Here is a 19,795-nt window from a genome sequence, read left to right as displayed (position 1 = left end):
TGGCTGAATGCTTAAACACACTTCAGTGCTTGTGTCATCTGTCATTTGTCTGTCAAGCCTAGATATACTGAAATCACATGAAGTGGGATGACATTCATGGTCTCATATCCAGGCAAATGTGTGCAGAAGGGGTTGTAGCCTCTGCCAGATTTAAAAATTTTGTTATGGTTTCTTTGTTGTGTTTTTTTTTTCCTTTCTGGATGCTGTCTTTCAGGACTTCTCTGCTCCAGCATGTCGATGACTGAACACCTACTCCACCCAAGAGCTTTTGCAAGATGCCAGATTTTGAGTGCAGTTTGAATAAACACACAGGCTTCAAAGCAAAGCAAATAAATTTAATGCCCTTAGAATTTTAAACAGAAAGTCAGTGCTCTGCTACAAGTGCTGATTTTTATGAGATTGCCTTTTTTTATATTAACAATATGTTCTTTCTTGTAAGTCTTAGGTACACACTCGCCCTGATTGGTTTCTCTTTTTAGCTTGCCAATTTCTGTCATCCTTTATACCTTTTGATATCTCAGATTTTATCAATATGTTGCACATTACCAGAAAACAGAAATCCAAACATCATGGCCTGAGATTGAAGCAAGGAAACTAGTTAGCTATCTATCTAAGATATCCAAAAGGCTTCCAGGCAGCTTTTTAGGTCTCTCAAAGTTTTCTTTCCCTAGAAGCATGTTTATATTTTCCTTTTATGCTAGTTAGTTTTAAAAACATGTCTTACCTCTATCTCACATTCTTGCCTCTGTCCTTAGACCAGCACTGCATAAAAGACTGCAGTGAGTTTATCTGATGCTGCCTGGCTGAGTGTAATTTAAAGTGGATGCTGCAGATTGAATTCTTATTCTCCATCTTTAAAGATATAACCAAGTATTACTCCTATGCTAAGCTTTTAAGTAAGTTTTTCCGTTATGTGTCTCTTTATAACGTTTGTCCTTTGTTTTGTGTGGAAAATCTATCCAAATGAGCCTAATGGACAGGGGAATTGAAATACTTAATCTAATTCTTTGTGAAATATTGCTAATTGCGAATAAACAAAGACACTTGAGGCCAAATGTTTTCCTACACTGTTTTTGTTGCAGTGTTTAGGCATTAATGTTAAAAAATTTGTAATATATTCAGACAGTTGATTTGTAAGCACAGAATTCATAGTGTTACTTAATAGAAGTTATGGATGCTGTTCTTCATACATCGTTTCAACATTATTTGATAGTCCTGGAATATAAATATGTACTTAATTGGTTATGCAAGCCTTTATTGAATTTTCTTCTAATAATTAAAGGCTTCAAAAGCTTCTTTAAAGGGTAAAACCAACAGTATTCTGAAGTGTAGTTGCAGTAGAATAATAACTTCTTAAGATAAAGAAAATTGTTGTTGATGAACTGTAAAGAAAACAAGCTGTGTGCCTGTGCCTCCAGAGAAATCATATTTTAGATACATAATTATGGATTGTATTGAAATACAGATAAAGTTACAGGATTTTTTCCAGGTAATGTGATTTTTTTGTGAGGACCTCAATGACTTTTTAAATAATTTTTCTCATTTCACTGCTTGTGTTATTTTTTTATTAGTAATCTGATTTGCTATTATGAGTTATGAATATTTTCAGCTATGAAAACACTTCTTATCTGAGGAGAAAATATCTCTAGAAATCAGATCAGAGATCTGAACAAACTCTGTGTTGAGAAACTCACCAAACTCCTGTCTGTTTCGTTCCAGTCCGCAGAGGACAGCAAACTTCAATGACCTAACATTTCAGCCATATACCGGCAGGTCTGGTGAGACTGGCTGGCAGTCCCAGGCCCCTTTGGGGTTGATCTTCAGTCTAGCAACCCTTCAATATTAGAAAATGACTGCCTTGTTGTCTTTACCTTCAGAAGCATTTTATTAGCAGAGAAGAGATCTGCTGGTATACTGCCACCTTCTATATGGGGCAAGACATGTTTTCTGATAAATTCCTTCCAGTGTATCTGACCTTCCCAGGTCTTGCTTCGTCATGTAGCTGTATTGGTCCTCACTACTCCACAGGGTAGGTTGGTGTCCCATCCTTGTCCTCTTGTGATGCTTTCTCTTTTGACTTTTTGTTTTGACTTTTTAAAATACCTCTTTCTTACTAACTTCTAGTCTCACCTTCATGTGCTTTTCAGAGAACTTTAGCAAACTGATTTTTCTCCTCAGGCATTACTTTAACGGCTCTACTTTGACCATTAAATAAGTATTGAGTATTCAGTATTAAGCTGAGTGTTCTCATTTGCCATTTATCTGGTAAATGTGCATACGGTCTTGTTAGCAAAAAGGAAATATCATAGTCATCACAGTATGTTATACAGCATTCTTCACGGCGTCAACTGCATCAGTCAGCTTTTTAAAGTTGCATGGAAGTTCAGGTGATGAAATTGCCATTGGTGTCCTTTTGTTTAACCGGCTGTGTACAATACTTTTGTTGAGACTATGTATGTCATCTTCAGGAATGTTGTAGTACTCTTCTCATAGGCCTCCTGATACATAATTCCAGGTCTATATAAACTATTTAGTTTTAGACCTACTGGGGAAAAAAAAAAAGAAGACTTAGATATCTGATTGAATGGAAGTCTGTCTACTAAGCACAGGAGAATTATTATTTTTTGCTGTATCTAAATCCTTTCTAGAAGTCTGCAGAAGAGAAAGACACTCCCAAGAAAAGTGGTAGGTCAAAAAATTAACTGTAAGATAAAGGGAAAAAAGGATAAATAAACAGAGGAAGTAGCATCTCTTTAAGGCTGAGTTACTCCAAAAAATTTTGCGTCATGCTATATGTTTGCTTCTGCATATGTGCCATATAACATAGGTCATGTATTAACAAGTTAAAAATACTCTGACTTGGCAGTGTTTCCAGTCTCCCAAAGCTTATGGTTTTTTTGAACGACCTTTGGAGGATGCCATGTGCAGATTCCCTAATACTGCTAGTACAGTAGACATTTCTGCCACAGTCTGTTCCTCTTCAAACTATGTTTTGTAATGTCAGAATGTCAGAATATTTATTAATATAGAATTGTAGGGTCATAGAATAATTTAAGTTAAATAAAGATCATCTGGTCCAGTCCCTTGCTCTTCAAGCAGGGTCAGCTTCAAGGCTGAAGATCAAAGTTGCATCAGGTTGCACTGGATTAACATTACTTAACAAGTTCCCAAAACTCGTGTTTTTGCAGAAGAGAAGTTTGGGGATGACAGAATGGTGTGGTAGAATGCCTGTCACTGTGCAAGGGCAGTTTATATTAATTAGCTGTTAATAAATAATTGTGATGCTAAGCGTAAAAGGAAAACTTTTTTGGTACATTGTGTAGATGAAACCTTTCGCTACAGTAAAGATGTTCCTATTATTTCTTTTAACATTTATGGAAACTGAAGTGCTGTTTCCAAGTAACAGTGGACTTCAGGGAGCATAGGGCTGTTCATTTTTGCTGTCTTTTGTATCAAAATGGATTCTGAAGAAAATTAGGTAAAACTGAGGGTAAAAAGTAGTAAAAAATCTTGAAAAAAAAATTTTTTGCTTTCATTTTAGCCTCAAATTTTAGCCTCAAACAATAATACTTCCTAGGACTCCTAAAACCCAATCAAACAAGGTGAAAAAAAACCCTTTGCATCACAATAATTGACTGCACTGATACGTAATACCTCAGAGCATTTCCCTTTTATAGGCTATAATGACAAATATACTGTGAATATTAAACGCAAATAATTGCTTTCACAGACTCTTTAAGATCGGAAAAGACCTCTAAGACCATCAAGTCCAACCATCAACCCAACACCACCATGCCCCCTAAACCATGTCCCGAAGTGCCATGGCTACACATTTTTTGAATACTTCTAGAGATGATGACTCCACTACCTCCCTGGGCAGCCTGTTCCAATGCTTGATCACTCACTCCATAAAGAAATTTTTCCTAATATCAAATCTAAGCCACCCCTGGAACAACTTGAGGCCATTTCCTCTCATCCTATTGCTAGTTACTTGGGAGAAGAGACCGACACCCACCTCACCACAACCCCCTTTCAGGCAGCTGTAGAGAGCAATGAGGTCTCCCCTCAGCCTCCTCTTGTCCAGACTGAACAACCCCAGTTCCCTCAGTCGCTCCTCAGAAGACTTGTGCTCCAGACCCCTCACCAGCTTTATTGCCCTTCTTTGGACATGCTCCAGCACCTCAGCATCCTTCTTGTAGTGAGTGGCCGAAAACTGAACACAGTATTTGAGGTGCAGCCTCACCAGTCCTGAGTACAGGGCCACGATCACTTCCCTACTCCTGCTGGCCACACTATTTCTGATTCAGGCCAGGGCACTGTTGGCCTTCTTGGCCACCTGGGCACACTGCTGGCTCATGTTCATCTGGCTGTCAACCAGCACCCCCAGGTCCCTTTCTGCCAGGCAGCTCTCCAACCACTCCTCCCCAAGCCTCTAGAGTTGCATGGGGCTGTGATCAAAGTGCAGGACCCAGCACCTGGCCTTACTAGACCTTGAATTAAAAGTAAAAAATAGTTTTTACCTCTTGATCTTAAACTGTCCCTTTCTCGCTGTGTGACAGATTTGTCCATACACAAGCAAAAACGTTAAATTGCATGGCAATGAAAATTGGCATGGAATTGGGATGGCAGGAAACGGGGCAAGATCCATTTTGTCAGTACGGCCCTGAGGGTGTGGGAGGATTTGGCTTGCATGAGGGTGGCTTGTCCCTTCACCTGACTGGGGGGAACCTGAGAACAGTTTTATTGTTTAGAAAAGTTGTAAGCACAGACCTATTGCCTACGCAAGTGCATGTGTCCTGCCAAGTTCTTCAAAAGGAATTAAAATGCGTGGATGCTTGGGGCTTTTGCCTAGATGCAGTAGCAGGCAATGCTACTGTGATAAATAACCTTTAGTAATGAGGCAAATGAATGGCGAAACTGCAGTGGGATTTACCTGCTGGTCTGTAGCTATACTCAGTTAGTGCTGAGGAGGGCATATTCAGCTGCTAAGACTCATATTGTAAGCATGTAGCTGGTCCCAGCACAGTTGCCAGTACTCCACCGTATAACTCCATGACAATATGGATGTGCTTTCCTTTGCTGAGCATTCAGTGACATGGGGGTGGAGGAGCAACCACAAATCTAAAGATCACTGAATTACACAAAGCTGAAGCTATCACAGAAAAATCAGTTACACCTTCTCAGAATAGGGAGAATGAGTGAGTTCTTCACCATCATTGAAACCCCTGAGCCAGCCTTTGCCCTTTCACATGCCAATGGAAAGAAGATTGGCAGTGAGTGGGGGGCTGCTGTTATCACAGAATAGTTTGAGTTGGAAGAGACCTTTTTCAAGGTCATCTACTCCAACTCCCCTGCAAGGAGCAATCAGGTTGCCCAGAGCCCCGTTCAACCTGACCTTGAATATTTGCACAGATGGCCATCTACCACCTCTCTGGGCAACCTGTGCCAGTGTTTCATCACCCTCATTGTAAAATATTTATTCCTTATATCTAGTGTAAATCTAAATTTAATTTAATTACCCCTTTTCCTATCGCAACAGGCCCTGCTAAAGAGTCTGTCCCCATCTTTCTTATAGGCTCCCTTTAAGTACTGGAAGGCTGCAATAAGGTCTCCCTGGAGCCTTCTCTTCTTCAGACTGAACAACACCAACTCTCTCAACCTGTCCTAATAGGAGAGGTATTCCATCCCTCTGATCATTTTTGTGGCCCTCCTCTGGACCCACTCGAACAGGTCCATGTCTTTCCCCTGGAGCTGAGGGCTCCAGAACTGGATGCAGCACTGCAGGTGGGGTCTCACCAGAGCGGAGTAGAGGGGCAGAATCACCTCCCTTGACTTTCTGGCCACACTGCTTTTAATGCAGCCCAGGATACGGTTTGCACTTGCATTGTTACCAGTTCATTAATCCTTCACCCCTTCCCCGTTACCGGTAGTGCTCCTACTCTGAAAGCTGGTTTGTGCCAAAGAAGGGGGTTAGTGACACCAGACACACCAAACATGAGCAAGCTAAAAGGGTGACAGCCTAGTTTCCTTAAATCTGTTGACTTCTGAAATGCAGCCTTTCCCACAATTGTTCCACTTTGGTAGTGCAGAGGGTAATTTGAAACATTTTGCTGTTTTCTTACATGTATGCTCCTGTACTTGCATGTCAGTGCTGTTTAATTTGCCTATTTATAGGCTAAATTACAACGGTTCAAGTATTCACCATTCTTTTTCTGACATATGCTTTTTTTGCCTGTACAGTTTTGTTGGATTTTATTACATTGAGTGCTTGGTGAAGTATCCCTATACATCCCTGTTTTGTGTAGCTAGAATCGTACACAAAACAGGATGACTTTATACATCCTTCTTATATTATCTCTCCTACATGGCAAGAAAACTTGGGGATTTGGAGTGGGATGTTTTAGTTTAAAGCTGTAAAGAGATGACATGTCAAAAAAGTCTACTAATATTAACAGAGCAGCACTGTTTCATGAGCGATTTATCTTAGCCTGTCTTGGTATTGGTTGGCTTACAATGTGCTGACATGATTTCAGTCCAATGTCTTGATTTATGTGAGAAAGGAGGTGGGGGCAAAATGGTTGTGCTATAAAGCTATTACATTATCAGTTATCGTTTTTACAGATATAAAGCTGCTTTGTTAGGCATTACACTAAGTAGAAGCATAAGGAACTACTGTTGGCTGAGGACTGTGAACAGAAGGAAGATGTTAAGTATTTTCAATATAATGTCTCTTTGTAGGAACGTTGGCTGCTGCCAATTAATAACATGTAATTAATTCTTACTAAAAAACAAACACTGTATCATTAGAAAAAATTGAATGCATCTCTCAAGTCATTGATTCCCCTACTCACAAGCAATCCAACTTTTTATAACCTGATTAAATTGTATGCATTACTTATATTGAAAATCTGATCTAAACCGTTTTTCTTCTGATAGCTAGAAATTTTCCTTTAATGCCCTGCCCAGGTAAACATAAGGTTAGTTTGCTTTCACTATCTCTTTCTTATTTATTTAATGTATTTAGAGACAACATGATTTTTATCCTTCATTTTGCAAGGTTAAAAAGCCAAATAACATTAGCCTCTTCTCATAGGATAGTTTTCTCATCCTGGTAAATGTCATTTACAATGATTTGGTCCCACACATTTGATGAAGGTGCAGGTTCAGAATTCTGAGAAATTGTCTGCCTGCTGTGTCTTTCAGAAATATTCTGACTGATGCAACACAAAATCTTGTTTTCATTTTCTGTGGAGGATTCACGCTGATGTTTCATCATCTCTCCATGTCACCTTACTGTCTGCTAATATTCTTACATTCTCCTTACTTGTTATTTCCAGTTTAAAAGGTCAACTTTCCTGAGATATTTAGTCACCTATGTCTTAAAACCATGGGTGTAGTATTATGTGTGTTGTATTTTTATAACAACTGAATTTCTGCAGTGTTGCTTCTCTCCAAGTTCTCCAGCTCTTGTTGTGGGGTGTCTCCTCTTCTTTTCTCTTCATTATGTCCCTGACTTTGTGTCATGAGCAGTGCCCCAGATTTTGTGTCAGTGTCACTAGGTATGTATGATGTTGTTCCTCAGAAGCTTCTGTAATGACTTCCCTCCAAACTGACAGTTCCCCATTTAAACATAGCTGGTTTTTATCCAGTTCATATGCATTTCATAATTCCAGTATTAATCCTTATCTTTTCCAGGCTGACAGTTTTTCTCATAGCACCATGCATAGTGGCTTGCTGAAATATGTCTTCTTGTCCAGAAAGTTATGATCACCCATAGCTTACTGTTGCATTTTATTATAGTACATTATTGAGAATGTCCTAATATGTCTGTAGTTACCTGAATTTTTTATTTTTTTTTAACTTATCCTTTGATTAAGGTACTCATCTGGCTGTTGTTTAGCCAAACCATATCATCTTGAACACAGTAGATTTTACATGTGTTCTTCATATGGATGAAATGCTCCTTAAAGTCGCTGGAAATAGTGAATAAATCTTCATCTTTAGGAGAGCTAAACTCTAAAGGACAGGGTGAAGAAAGATGAGAAATAGTTCCTGTTCATCTTACTTCTAAATTTATTAAAAGTCCAGTTTAGATAAAATTGTCAACAGTTTAGTACTACTGTAAATTTAGGAAGAGCTAGAGTTGATGAAGGATTAAGTTCTGTGACTTCTCTGTTAAATGGGAGAAATTGTTCTTAAACAATGCTCAAAGAAAAACTATGTTAATTTAAAAAGCATTTGCTTTTTGCATTGCAAGCACTATTTGCATTCAATTTTTTAATATGTGATAGTCTTGCAATAATAAAGTAGGTTGGTTTGGGCTTTTGTGTATATGTAATAAGAACTTTCATTTCTTATTACATCAGTAAATCACAGAGATTACAATGATTTCAGAACTTGCAGTGCAAATTACATTGTGCTTACGTATTAGCTATTGTATTTCTCTGCCACGATAATAAAACGTTGCCTTTACTCTTAATTTGTTTCTTCTCATTTTATTTTATTCCTGCTTGCAGTTCAGAGTTCCTCAGCGCATGATTAGATTATTCACATTTCTTGCCAACTTGTAGTTTCAGCTGGCATGAAAAGAGGCAAGCAGAAGTCCTTGCCAAATCTTATGTTAGTTATGCTGTTAGAAATGTCAGAAGACAGCAATCTCTTCAGGAAAGTCACAAAGTCATGCAATATGAAAAAATAAAATGTGCCTCCATGTATTATATTGAATTAAAGACAACTTCTCCCGTTCACTGCTTTCAGTGAACTTAAAGTGGTTGTATCATGTCAGACTAAACATTCATTTCACAAAATATCATCTAAACATTGATTTCACAAAATATCATCTCTGTGCAATAACCAGTAGAAGAAGCCAAGGCAGGAATGTACGACAATAAAGACATATTGTGATATAGGCTCAGCTGTGGCTCCAGGAGTCTGCAGTACAGCAGTGTTGTGCAGAAAGCATACCTTTGTGTTTAACATAGCAATGACGGAAGTCTCCCACTAAGCTGTTGGCTTGCTCTTTGAAGCCATGCAAAAATTTTACCATCAGCAGCTTGCTGTGCCAGTAAGTTCTGTGGTTGAGCTACATATTTCCTTTTCTATTTTTGAATCTTGAGAGCCTCATTGTACGTGTCATAGTTTTTTATGTAAAAGAGATGATTACTATTCCTATCCATTTCTCTTATGGTGCTACTGACTTTATAGATCTTGGGGTTGGTCCTGTTTGGATTGCGCCCTTTTACCATAGTCATCTGTTCATCTAATGATCCACATTTGGTCATCTGGTGACATGGATTAGTACCTTTCTACACATATGTTACCAATTTCAGATGGAGCATCACGATACTGACAAGGTACCTGCCCACAGCCTTCAAGATTCAAGTGCACTATGGACACAACCATATAATGACGTTTCTGATTCACTGTAGGCTTGTCCTTACTCTATTTGCTTTTTCTTTCATCACTACTGAACATCAACATGGCATTTGCACAGAATTGCCTACTGTGTAACTAGGTTCTCTTTCCAGGGTCCTAACAGCTTGCACAAGGTCTGACATTCGTCAGGTATGATTAGTATTGCCTTCTTCACATGTGCTTTGCATTTATCTACACAGAATTTAATCCAGTTTTATTAACCTAGCCATTCAAAATCATGAGAACTTTTGCAGGCAGGTTTACTTTAACCATGCTGAATAATTTTAATTTAGGTTCAGTAGCTCTTGCCACTTTCCAAATCACCTCCTTTTCCAGATTTTTTTTTTACTGCATTCACCAATTCAGGCCCTTGTACAAATCCATTCTCCAGGAAACTTGTCATCTTTCCCTTTGCCTCATAGGCTTGAGCACCTTGCTTAGAAATTTCAAAGCAAAGTTAGGATCACATTTAATTGCTTTCATCTAGATGTTCATAACTTTAGCTGTAAAAAGATATTTTTGTCCTGCAATATTGAAAAGAAATTTCTGTGTGGCACGAAGATTAAAACCTACTATCTTCAGCAAGAGTTTATGATTTCAGTGTCATACTTGTTCTGAACTGTTTTCACTGTATTGAGATCTATTAAAATTGTTCAGTGACATAATTTAAAATGGATCAGTACAGTTTGGTATATGTGTGATAATATTGTATTACTGAGTTGATTCAATTTTTTTTTTCATTGCTGCTGTTAATCTGTTGTTGATTATCAAAAGCAAAATCATTAGTATAATGGAGTGCATCCTCTTGCTATGATTTCAGCAGAGCATATCTAATAAACCAAGGCATCTGAAATTAGAATGTAATAAAAATGTGGTATTTAAGTTAATAGAGTATTCCTGTTAAATGAGTGCTGCTAATGAATCTTCTGTGAAGCAGAGCTTGTAATAAGTCAAGGGTTACAGAAGAATTTGCACAATAGGACGATGACATTTAGTTTTACAGCAATAGTTTGTCATCTGTTAAAAATCTTTTTGGATAAAGTACATTATTCTACTTAGTATAAAACTTACTGTGAAAATTCATGTACCATAAGCTAAATGTATAAAGGTAGTTAATGGTTGTTTCCGTTATACTCAAATACAATTCTTCATTGTGGTTGAAGAAAAACTCAAGTGATTCTTTTTGATTAGAGGACTTTGATAAAGGAGCATCATGGTTTGTGGGGAAGGATGTTGATATAATTCAGCAACCAAACAGCCTCCCCTTCTTTCTTTTGTTTTCAGTGTTTTACATTTTCTTTTTCTTTATTTTCTTTTAAGGGAATTTTAATGTGAAACTCTAAACATGAAAATCATGGATTCAACTTTTTCAAGAAAAAATTAAGAATACAAAAGCACAGTCATCTTGCAGAGCACACAGTAGACAGCTTTAAATAAAAGGGCCCAGAAAGGGAATGTAGTTTATAACTGGAGAGATGAAAATCTCACCTGATAAACTCATCATTTTTCATTATTCAAAAGGTAAACTGTAGAGGGAGAAGGGAAAATTACTCTTGCAAAGAGCAAATATTTTCACCCAGCCCTTTCCCAGGCACTTTTCTCTGGGATTCAATCCCTAATCTCTAATCTGCCTGTCCTGCCAGTGTCGATCTCTTGTCCTCAAGGAAGCCATATTTCTATTTTGCCAGCACTGCTGGCTAAATGCTGACTCAGTAAAGGTGGTGTTGGTTCCTGTGCTCTGTGTTAGCAAGGAAGTCGCCCAAACCCTCATGTCGCTGGTTCATTTCATCTCGCGTGACAAGCAAAATACCCACCTCCCAAGACAGAACAAATGTGCTCTTGACAAATTTAGGTAGAAGTTCTGTGAATGAGGAATATTTGAGTCATTTTGTAACTATGTATGTTTTTTCTCATTCACTCTTTAATATAACAGACATATCTGTTTTATTAAAGGCAAATTTAAAATAGCTTAAAGTAGTTCTTAGAATTAGGCTGTTCTTTTCTCCATGTTATATGACTGTAGCCTCAAAAATGCTGACTAATAGTAGTAGTTACGTTTGCTCAAGCAGAGTCATTTGGGGTCTGAATGTGGTGGGAGGGAGATTCCAGAAATTTTGTATTAAAATTCTGTTTTACTAGATATGACAACGTATATTTCTCATACATGCTAACGGATTTTAAATAATTGTCAAGGTTCTTAGCTTTACTAGGAGTTATTTTACGTTTATTGCCTGATGTTTTATATTACTTCTAGCAGCAAAACATTTCTTCTAGAATTGCAGTAAAATGAGCTAAATGTTTTGCATGAGGCATTGTGTCATCAGACCTCACCTCTCTTGATTTCCTCAGCATATAAAAGACAAAATTCAATACCCGTCTCAAAATCTGATTATAGCTCATGCTTACAACACCTCCTTGAACAACATTTTCTATCTAATTAACACATTTTCCTTATGTATTAATTACAGATCAGTCTGTTTGCAGATGAAAAAAGAGAAGCCTCTTCTACTTTATCAGCTACTCATGGAAAATAATTTTGTTTCTCTGGAGTTAGTATGTGTTAGCTTAGCGAAGAGTGGTGGGTCTTAAGTGTATTTAAGATGTTAATATTTTACTCCTCCATATCACTTCTAAGTTTTATTTTAGGGAGGAAACTGAATCAGAAAATTTCATGGTTTGCTCATAGTTTCGCTGTTAGCACAGAAAGGTATAAAGGTGCGATACTTTTAAATCCTAGACCTGTACTTCAGCCATAGAATGTATCTCTTCACTATTTAGAAGATATTACAATTACTAACTGACGGACGTGGAATGCCTTTTCTTGCTGCAGGAATACATTGGAAGTTACTTAGGATGAGTTATACTAGCATGACCTATAGCTTAATTGACATACTATATTATATGTGCCCCTGCCAACACACATATTCCAATGGTTATATTTCAGTCATGGAATTCTTTGGCTGCATGAAAAAAAATAGTTTTGTTGAAGTGAAGTCCATTCAGTTTTTCAATGTTAAGTAGCAGTGTCCATCTGCGTACACCTGTAGGAAATACAACCAGCTTTGTGCTCCACAGACATAAATCCAAGGTCCTCTTAAAAAACATGATTGGTGTTGCTAGCCTTTTAGTAAGGATCTGTGCTGATGTAGGTGAATGCTTAGATTTTCATGCATAGCAGCATTCAGCCTGCACCTAGGAACTCAAAAATATTACCTACAGACCTTCAGTTAACTAAGTGTTGCGTTTAGTTCTGCAGTTAGACAAAGTAAAGATAAACCCAAGATATCTGTCCTTCTGTTTAGTTAGAGGTCAATATTTGCTTAGTTTGGACAGTAGTGAAACTGAGACTAAAACAGTGTAAATAGTTCCTACTGAATAATTTAAGGGTCTGTGCTTAAAAATAGCTATTATCTATAAAAATTAGTAATGATCAATGGTACCAGTGTGGGTCCTTTTGTGGGTCGAAGTGCTTCCATTTAATGCCTTTTTTTTTTCCTTCTCTCTCTCTCTCTTTCTAGATGCAACAATTGTTCCATGAAAACTATGAACACAACCGCAAGGGTTACATTCAAGATCTTCACAACAGCAAGATTCACACAGCCATAACACTTCATCCAAACAAAAGACCAGCCTACCAATACAGACTGCACAATTACATACTGAGTCGCAAAATTTCCGAACTGCGCTATCGGACCATCCAGCTCCATAGAGAAAGTGCCCTGATGAGCAAGCTCAGTAACAGTGAAGTAAATAAGGAAGATCAGCAACTGGGAGTAATGCCATCTTTCAATCGTTTCCAGCCACGTGAAAGGGATGAAGTCATCGAGTGGGAGTTCCTGACAGGAAAATTTCTTTACTCGATGGTGGAGAACCAGCCACCCCGACAGAGCCTGAGCAGTGTCCTGCGGGCTGCACTGGATGACACTGTGATGCAAGTCATGGAAATGATAAATGAGAACTCTAGATCTAGAGGAAGGCTCATTGATTTCAAGGAAATACAGTATGGCTACCGCAGGGTGGACCCTCTGCACGGAGTGGAGTACATCTTGGATTTACTGCTTTTGTACAAAAGGCACAAAGGAAGGAAAGTTACGGTTCCAGTGAGACGCCACGCTTACCTTCAGCAATTGTTTAGCAAACCTTTCTTCAAAGAAGCAGAGGAGCTGGATGTAAGAAGGCTGCTGGAGGATACCAACACTAACACTCAGTCTTTCTCTTTTCTTTCAAATTCTTTAAAGATTTTTTCCTCATCATTCCAAGGCACCAAAGACATCGGGGGACGCAGTGACAAGAAAATACATATTCTTGTCCCTCTCACAGGAAGATTTGACATTTTCTCAAGATTTATGGATAACTTTGAGAAGACTTGTCTGATTCCCAGGCAGGATGTAAAGTTGGCAATAATTCTCTTCAGTTCCGAGATGGGCCAAGACTCCAGCAAACACATAGAGCTAATGAAAGAATACAGCATTAAGTATCCTAAGGCAGATATGACCCTGATTCCAATGGCAGGAAAGTTTTCTAGAGGTTTAGGTCTTGAAATGGCCTCATCTCAATTTGACAACAGCACTTTGCTTCTGTTCTGTGATGTTGATTTGTTATTCACACCAGATTTCCTCCAGCGATGCAGAGATAACACTATTCAGGGAGAACAGGTTTACTACCCTATCATCTTTAGCCAATATGATCCAAAAGTAATATATGGCAGCAACCCTCCAGCTGACAGTAGTTTTGTTTTCACAAAAGGAACTGGATTTTGGAGGGAGTATGGATTTGGAATTACCTGTATTTACAAAAGTGATCTACTTACTGCTGGTGGATTTGATACTTCAATTCAAGGCTGGGGACTTGAGGATGTAGACCTCTTTAATAAAGTAATAACATCTGGCTTGAAGGCTTTCAGAAGTCAAGAAGTAGGAGTTGTCCATATTTTTCATCCGGTTCAGTGTGACCCCAGTTTAGATCCAAAACAATACAAAATGTGCTTAGGATCCAAAGCAAGTACGTTTGCCTCTACCATGCAGCTCGCTGAACTCTGGCTACAGAAACATTTGGGTGTCAGGTACAATCGAACTCTCTCCTGACATCTCAACCCGTTTGGCCTTTTTAGGGGAGTTTACCTCATTATTGTTGTTATTAATTGATTTTGCTGTTGTAGTTTTAAACTCCCTCCACATTGTCTTCCAAAGACTGTTGACCTCAAATGGGTTGAGTCTGCTGTTCACTGATATTTCTCATACCTACTGAACTGGTGAGGTGAATTCCTTCGTATTTCCTTTATTTGAAATTCAGTCAAGTCACAGCAATCATATGATCCCATGGAGCACATCCATCACAAGAGAGTGCATCAGAAGAATGTTCTCTTTCAGCTTTGGGATGCAGTATCATCTTTATTGCATTTCTCAGATTTGATGTGATACAAATATTTACTGGTGAAGGTACCACAAAAGTGCTTTATGCTTCTTCTGGGGATGGAACTCTGTAAGATAAACTTGAGTTTTATAATTTATATGAGGACTTATATGTATAAACGCTACTTTTCTTCATCTTTAGAATTTTTAAAGTAAATGAATAACTATGATTGTACCTTTATTTTTTAAAAAAAGAGAAAAACTGAGGAGCTACTTGCAAATACAACTGGTACTGGCTACCAAGGTCCTTAAATGTCTTATTAGAATAACAAACTCCTCCTTGTTGTTCACTCTAAGTGTAAATGAACTTTATTTTCCCAAAGAACAGGATTTAATCAAATGCTCATGTACACTTTAGAAGATTTGAGAACCAACGTCTTTCATTTGCAGGCAAGAAGAAACTACGACTTAACATGGTTGTTTATGATAAAGTGCAGGCATATAGTATTCTTTGTTTGAAACACATAGTATAAGTTAATATTTCTCTTTTTAGAATGAGTCTCTAATACACAATTTTCTTTTACATTCCTTTGATAAATCTTCACTTGAAACACAGTGTTAGAAGTTAAAGCTGTATTTTTTTTATATTTTCCATGAATATTGGTACTCAGTATAAATTTGTTGTTAAAATCAAAGTAATTGTAAAATAATTATTTAAGTTTAAAAATTTTCTATTGCTGGTCAAAATTCCTTGCCAATATATTTATATTAGTGGAGGTTATAAGACTGTGTTAAGATTTATCTCTCTGGATAGCCTGAAGTTGTCATATTGTGGATTCACAGAGTAAAGTATTTAAAATTATACCAACATAAGAAATAATAAAATCAATTTCTGTGTTTTAGAGAAATGTTTATATAGGGATATATGTGTACGTGTGTGTGTGTGTGCGCGCGTGTGTGTATATCCCTATATATATAGATATATAGAGAGAGCAATTTCAAAATAAGTTCTTTTCAATTCAGGCAGCAATTTGTTACAAGCATTATTTTGCCACATGCTTGGAACGTTTCATGTTATACTGTGGTAAGAACTCAGAGGCACCCAAGAAACCATCAGAATTTGGACAAACTTAAATTAATACAGTGGGTATGTGTAATAAACTCAGTACCCTTGATTTCAAACTATATTTCAAATAAAGCTGGGCAAGAAAAAATAAGCAATTATTGATTTTAAGTTTTCTGATGCTTAAATACATTTTCAGCTGTAACTGACGCCTTCTGTGTTTTCTTTCAAAAAACATCTAAGAGATTGGAATTCACCAATACATTGATTTGTATGAAGATATCCTGATAAATTTCCTAAGGCACCAGGAGCATGCGTAGGTCACTTGATGTCTCTTATCTGCAGTTCTTTGTTCTAGATTTACCATGCAAGGAAAAAGGCATGACTGAAAAGGAACAAGTAAACTCAGAATTAAAGGGCCAGCCATAGCTTTTTGTATGCGTTAAAAAAGGCTGTCCCCATTCCCCTGGAGAAGGTAGTAATTGTAGTAGATGAGAACAGTTAGAAGTTAATTCCTGGTTGTCTGCCCTCCCCAGGGAGAGCTCCTGGCTTGTTATTCTCCTGGAGGCTCTTGTGTTCCTAGCCCAGACGTCTGGAGAAAGTAAAATTCAGTATCGCCTATGAAATAATGCTTGGAAACTGTTCTTTAAATTGAGTGCAGAGGTTGCTTTGTTCAGTTAGAGAGCCAAGAACAAGCAACATGCAATTTATTTGATCAGTCTCGACTAACACGCAGGTCAGATGATTATAAATATCAAAAAAATGAATGCCTGTTGATGAACATTTGTGATGATTTCATAAACATGGAAAAAAAAAAATATTTACAAAGACGTCTATGGAAATCATTGTCTACTGGGATGTATTCCAGTGCTTATTTTGTTACTTAACTTAGTGGCCAGGAAGTATTTGCTCAGCTCAAAGTAAAATAGTAGATCAGAACAAGAAATGAAATCAATCATTCAGTGGGGATAAAGATGTATACAGAGGGCTTGCAGGATCAGGTCCTACATCATATAAGCAAAATGCTAGTATTTACCAGTACAAATATTTATTTAGTGTCTGACTGATTCGTTTATATATGAATTACTTTGTTAAAAAAATGATTATAAATGTTTATTATGAAATATTGCATTGTCTTTTGAAACAACTATCCTGAGATAACTTGAGAACTTGTGTTGTGTTAGTTTAAGGAATAATATGCCTTCTAAGGAGATCATATTAAAAGAAAAAAAAAGCACAAAAGTGTTAGAGTAATGTTATGAATGTATAGATTAAGATGGGAATGTCTGCTAATCAACTGTTTGATTTTGTCTAGTCTGAATCCTAATCTTGATTGTAAAATGAAATTTCTATGTGTATGATGTCCCTTTGTAAATGCATAACTAATTCACAATACAACATAATGACCAATTTTTCCAAAACCTCTTCACCCTGGGAATAGCTTCCCTGGTTTCATTGCTAGGAATTGCATTGTGAACTGCTCACGCTTCGGCTTTTCCGACACTGCCTTTCTTAAAAAAAAAATCTCAGCAACCCCCACACAGAAACCTCAGAAATCCCCACGCTACCCCCATCCTGACATGTTTTCCCATTCACAGTACTTAATTTAACAGAGCATTTGCATCTTCTGGATGAAGGAGGAACATCCAGTTGGGCTTCCTGAGACTTGCTGAGTATATTCTGCATCGGGGTACTGGTTTCAATCTGGAGAAAGGCAGAGAGCTGGGGGGAGGCATGAGGCTCAGCCATGGGAGTCGGTGCCTTCTGCCCAAGTCAACTCCTTGCTGCCACCAGCACTGCCAGATACCTGTCCTTGGAGCTGCCAACAGGCAGCACAAGCCAGCGCAGGAGAAGAGCTGCGCTTGCTGCCATCAGCTGCTTTTGGGAAGCAAAAGGGCTGTTTTAATCAGCACTCGGGAGGAATGAAAGGAGGATGGTGAACTGAGGTTTCACTGGGTTGGGGTGGCAGGTTATCTTGTGCAGATTCTATGCCTCCCTGTCCACAGGTGGAAAGGAAGTCTGGTCCCACATCTATTCCCTGTTTCCTCTCAAGGGGCCTTGTGAAGGAATGAGCAAAGCCAGCGGTCTTTACACTCAGTGGGGCTAGTGGCCTGGACCATGGACTTGGAGTCTTACTACATCATGGAACGTATGGGGGAAAAGGTGCCAAATGGTCTTCCCAAAAAGCAGTAGAAAGGCACCTTCTACACTTACCAAAGACCAGAAGGATGTGCCCAAAACTTTGTACCAGTGTGTGCTTAGTAGTGCCTCAAGACTATTGCAAAAACTATAATGCCGGTGAAATGACTCATCGGAGTGTACTGCAGATCCTGAGGAGCTGTGAGTTAACTCATGCTTCCAAGGAGCATGAGTTAACAACCACTTTCTTTAAATAGGCAATTTAAACTTGTTTTGGTTTCTTGAGAAGTAATTCTAGTGATTGGTTTAGACATAGTTTACCACACAGAAGATTTTTCTCCCAAGAACAATGCTAGCTTTACAATGGAGGCAAAATACATGTGCAGTCTAAATCTGATTTTCCTGCAGCTTGAAATCAGTTAAAATTTTTTGGAAAAAATATGGACTAAGAATTTGTGGCTAGAGGAAAGTTTTGTGTTTCTGTTCTACTTTTAAAAGAGAATCAGAAGAGAAGAAAACAAAAAATGACTATAGAAGATACACACAAAAATCAGCCATGATGTGAGGGTAGCAGTGATGATTATGGTCCTGAACTGCAGCACAATGAGATGTTTCACAAAAGTCTAACTATTTACAATAACTGAATATCACCGAAGGTAATTCTCTGTCTTAAGTCTGTAACGTATGAAGTTACATCAGTCCATTTTTAATTCTTTCATTTCTTAGAATAGTTTTCTTTACATTTTCTTTTGTCACCATTTATTCTCTTGATTAATGAGCTGGCTTTTCATGACTCACTCCTTCCTATTTTTCTTTTCCTTGCGTCTTCCCATTTGCAGTATATATTACTACAGTATTTGAAACTTTTTGAGTTAGCATGATATTTCTGTTATGGTTTTATGACGTCACTGCCATATAAAACTGCTGAACTAGAGCGTTTCACTGAATGAATTTCCAGTCCTGCTTCAGGTTTTTTCCATTTGCCTTTCACTATAAGTTAAAAGTGTTCTGAATATTATTACTTTATCCCTTCCTCTGGTCTCCTTCATACTGGAATCCCACCAAGGCAAGGAAATGCAAAAAATTTCTAATCATTAAGTCCAGAAAAATGAACAGAATCTGGTTTTTTTCGGGGGTTTTTTTTTGTTTGCTTTCAAATCTTTTATCTAGAATCCCAGAAGCATATTTATTAGTTCCATAATTTTAATAAAATAAATAATGGCTATTAGGATGTAAGATAGTACATATATGGACTATATGATACAAACTGTAATTTTACATCCTTATTTTCTAGGCACCTAATTATTCAACAGATATTTGCCATTTATAGGAACTTAGGAGATAAATTAAAAACATCCTTGCCTATTTAGTGTTTATGTAGTATTAGTGGAAAGCTTAGCCATTAGGCATGGATGAAAAGATGTGCTACATACTGTAGGCCACTGGGTTTTGTTTCTTTTGTAGTGCTGGTGGGAAGATCTCCTCAGCTCTGCATAGGATGCCTGCAGGGTGGTGGTGGTCTTTACAAATCAGCTGTGTCTAGCAGTGATTTTAAGTGACTGCAAAGCTATGGGCATAACATCCAGCTTCATAGAGCAGGCAAGATTTACTGGATTTACATACCTAAATATGTGAGACAGTGATCTTCAGATTCAGACTCTGATGTGGGACAATCAGATGGTAGGTACCTAGGTCAAATATACCTGCTGCTGCAACTTCTGGGCACACCAACTGAAGGTATGCCTTTAAAAAGGAGGCTCCAGCTATGCAATGGGCTCTGTGAAGATACTCTTAAAAGAGATATATGCTAGCTAATGTAGATGCCAAA

General features: G+C 37.8%; 1 protein-coding gene across 1 annotated transcript in view; it reads left to right on the top strand.

Annotated features, from left to right (window-relative positions):
- Positions 1–14,498, top strand: part of CHSY3 (chondroitin sulfate synthase 3) — a gene marked incomplete at both ends in the record, with an annotated part of 141,890 nt that extends 127,392 nt beyond the window's left edge. The window contains one exon of the mRNA XM_082013011.1: positions 12,933–14,498. Coding sequence (XP_081869137.1) covers positions 12,933–14,498 — 1,566 coding nt within the window. The remainder of the gene's footprint in view (positions 1–12,932) is intronic.
- Between the last annotated feature and the right edge of the window lie 5,297 nt (positions 14,499–19,795).

This window comes from Phaethon aethereus (genome assembly GCF_964289735.1).
Source record: "Phaethon aethereus genome assembly, chromosome: Z".
Lineage (NCBI taxonomy): Eukaryota > Metazoa > Chordata > Aves > Phaethontiformes > Phaethontidae > Phaethon > Phaethon aethereus.
This window is presented reverse-complemented; position numbering and strand designations above follow the sequence as displayed.